At 44.2% G+C, this 3,541-nt stretch overlaps 1 protein-coding gene across 1 annotated transcript in view; it reads right to left on the reverse strand.

The window, feature by feature from the left end:
- CHRNA1 (cholinergic receptor nicotinic alpha 1 subunit) overlaps positions 1-3,541 on the reverse strand; it is a 16,629-nt gene that overhangs the window by 7,533 nt on the left and 5,555 nt on the right. Inside the window, exons 2-4 of the mRNA XM_007451071.1 lie at positions 2,795-2,940; positions 2,646-2,690; positions 1,468-1,577 (exon numbers count right to left, since the gene is read on the reverse strand). Coding sequence (XP_007451133.1) covers positions 1,468-1,577; positions 2,646-2,690; positions 2,795-2,940 — 301 coding nt within the window. The remainder of the gene's footprint in view (positions 1-1,467; positions 1,578-2,645; positions 2,691-2,794; positions 2,941-3,541) is intronic.

A 3,541-nucleotide genomic window follows, 5' to 3' on the forward strand; every position in this document is an offset into this window, starting at 1 on the left:
TGTGGGATCTTCCTGGACTGGGGCATGAACCCGTGTCCCCTGCATTGGCAGGCGGACTCTCAACCACTGCACCACCAGGGAAGCCCCAAAGTTGCCATATTTTTGAATGATGGATTTTTCTAGAGAAGTTAAAAATTCAGATTTTAATGTATTTCCCAATTTTCAAATGTTGGCAATAATTTCTCATTTAAAAAGGCAACATGGTAGATACTAAAAAATAACAAACTATTTCTGCAGGTCTTGTTCAGTGGGTGGTCTGCTCATTCCAGAACAGCCTGCGCCCCAGGGCCTTGGCAGAGAGCAGGACAGTATAATGGGTGCTGAAAAGTGGGTGGGGTCTACCTTGCTGGGCTTTCAGGGACAAGTGGTATATATTGTGCCTCACTTCATAAATCAAGAGATTTTCCTCTCATTAATTTTTCCTTGGGACTGAGAAGAGGCTCTATCCAGAAAACTATGCAGCTTGACACCCTCCCAACAGAGCAGAGGGAAAGGATGGTCTATGTCTCTCCTTCGAAGCAGGTGAAACAGGATTCTCTCCCCTATGAGGGTCTTTCTGAGTGAGCTTATCAAAAGAACCTGAGGATTTTAATTGCTTCCCTCAGATTCTAAGTGAAAGAGAAACTTAACTCTGAGAGATAGGCACTCTGTCCTATGAGCATACTTGTCCAAAAGTTTACACAAATGATTGTGTACTTTGACTCAAGTTTGAATCCCAGGTTGGATTGGAAAATATGTAATAAAATATCAAAGTTGGGGAGGGTCATCTTAAAAGGTATCATTTCTGCTCACTAGCCCTGGCCACCTTGCCTGGTGAGTCTGCTAGAACGCACAGCCTGCTCGCTCCAGACACGTGCTGTAGAATGTCAGACCACAAATCCTCTAGGCCAGTGTTGAATGCTCCTGCCTGGGAAGGATGCTCTTTGCAATGAACATTCCCTGACAAATGAAGGGCGTATGATAATGAACGTGTCATTAAATTGGAGTGTCTTGAATCACATTATAATTTCACAACATGCAGTCTGTCACAGAGCCCAGTGGATGGGCTACATAGGCATCCCAGGCCATCAGCCGCACGCGGCATCTTGGGATGCTGTGAGGATGTGATGAATAACAACCCCAGGAGGTTCAGACCTATTGGTCGGAAGGACATTTAATTCCAAGGAACTCAATTATATGATGTTTGGGTTCCTTGGATAGTTGCCATATACCCTACAGGAGCTCTCAGGGATTAAATGTCCCCCACCCTGCAGCCCTGTTTCAATTTGGCTCTGATAATTGTTTCTATTCATAACATGAGACACCATATGGCACCCCTAGCATGTCAACTTGGCTCTTGGTTTTTAAGGGTTATTTAATGTGAACAGTGGTGAGACGCATGCCAAGAGTGGCAGCCCTTCCGTCAGGGCACTTGGGCTCCACCTGCCCCCGTAATGTCCGCCTTCTCATCCTGTCTGTTTTGCTTACTTGTTATAAAGAACTAGGTCTGGGTGCCAGATCTTTTCCGATGGAATGTGAATTTTTTTCACGCCACCATAGTCGTCTGGGTTCCATTTTAAGTTGTAATCCACCCATTGCTAGAAATGAAGACATTTAGTCGATTAAAAAACTAAAAATATTTTTTAAATCTAGGGTTATCAAGAGCTCTGATGAGCATGGTAATTCAGGTATGGACAGAAATTGTGTTCCAGTAAGAAGGGTTTGATTCAGAATTCAGTTTTCCCCTTAGTAACAAGTAAGAGCAAACACAGAGCACTGAGTACATGCGGGCCCTGTTGTAAGCATTTGACCCATATTCATCATTTTGTCCTCACAGTGTTCCCATGAGGTACAAGTGATTATTGACCCCATTTTACACGTGAGAAAACAAAGGTAGCCCCAAGTAACGCCACCAAGTGGTAGCAGATCTACCAGGTACACTGCCCACCTTAGGAAAGGAGAATGATCCTATTGGGAATGTTTTCCTCAAGCAGGGCAACATCATATTTTTAAAAAGTATTATATTTTCTTCTACATTATGAAAGTAACATATACCCAATGCAGCAAATTTGGATAACACAATGTTGAATTGTCTCCCCCAAATTAATATGAAGTTCTAAGCCCCAAGACCTCAGAATGGTGACCTTATTTGGAGTTAGGGTCTTTATAGAGGTAATTATGTGAAAGTGAAGTCATTAAGGTGGGCCCTAATCCAATATGACTGGTGTCCTTATAAGATGGGGACATTTGAAGACAGATACATATTCAGGAAGAAAGTCACGTGAACGTGAAGACGACCAATTCTGAGCAAAGGAGAGAGGCCTGGAGCAGGTTCTCCCTCACAAACTTCAGAAGGAACCAATTCTGCCAACACCTTAATTTTGGACTTCTGACCTCAAAAACTGTGAGACAGTAAGTTTCTGTTGTTTCAGCTGTCCAGATTGTGACTTTGTTCCAGGAGTCCTAGCAAATTAATACACGCAGAAAAAGCACAAAGTACAATAAAAAATAAACACCAAAACATGATCCACAGCCCCACTACCCCAAAATATCTACTTTTAACATTTTGGTACATATCCCTGTTACCTAAATTGATTCCCTCTGGGGCCATGTTAAATTTCAGGGTGAATAAAAGCAACATGAATGCAATTATCTAGCTGAGTTACCTGTTTCAGACGAACATTGGTTGTCACGATCTGATTTACTTCATCCTGAAAAAAAAGATAAGGCCCCGTCTTTAGGAGGACAAGAGGGGAGCCAGGGGAGGATGGTCCGGGGTGGGAGGTGTGGAGAGCCTGGAGCTCTCTTGTCTCACCACGTTGATGAGCTGTATCAGCTGCAGGCCCACCGTCACCTCCACGGCCTTGCGGTGGTCTTCCACGGGCCGTACTACGCTGTTGTAGTTTTCAAATAGCTTTGCCACCAGGCGGGTCTCATGTTCGGAGCCCAGGACGAGGCCAGCTGAGACAGCAAACAACACATTCACTGTCAGAGTCTGCTCCCACCCTCTACACACACTAACATGAGTAACTGAGGTGTGGCCAGCTCATGGAGGGCATGCAGGCCCCCTTGTTGAAGGGCTCCCTGATGCAGCTATTATTGCCTTGAATTCCTTTCCAAGTGCAGCTGCCAGTGTGGTCCCTTCCCAGTGGGGCATGCCAGATTATCATGCACTTGTACTTTGGACAGATGACATTCCTTCATCCAGCATCTGGCTGCATCAAGTTTGCTAGGAACACACACAAGAAGAAAGGTCCACACAAAGTCAGTCTTGGTATTTCAGAATCTGGTCATGATGCAATGAAATCTCAGATTGGCTGACCTCAGAGCTCATGATGCTATGAACAGCCCCAAATTGATGCTGATTCACACCCACTAAGATGTTATTCCATAATTAACAAAATTAAAATTGACAAATATTGGTGAGGTTACAGAGAAACTGGAATCCTCATATGTTGCTGGTGAGAGGTAAATGGTGTAGCTGCTGTGGAAAGCAGTTTGGTGGTTTCTCACACAAGTTATACACAGAGCTACCATATGACCTAGCAATGGCATTCCTTGG

Source organism: Lipotes vexillifer, unplaced genomic scaffold (genome assembly GCF_000442215.2).
Source record: "Lipotes vexillifer unplaced genomic scaffold, Lipotes_vexillifer_v1.1 scaffold645, whole genome shotgun sequence".
NCBI classification, from domain to species: Eukaryota; Metazoa; Chordata; class Mammalia; order Artiodactyla; family Lipotidae; genus Lipotes; species Lipotes vexillifer.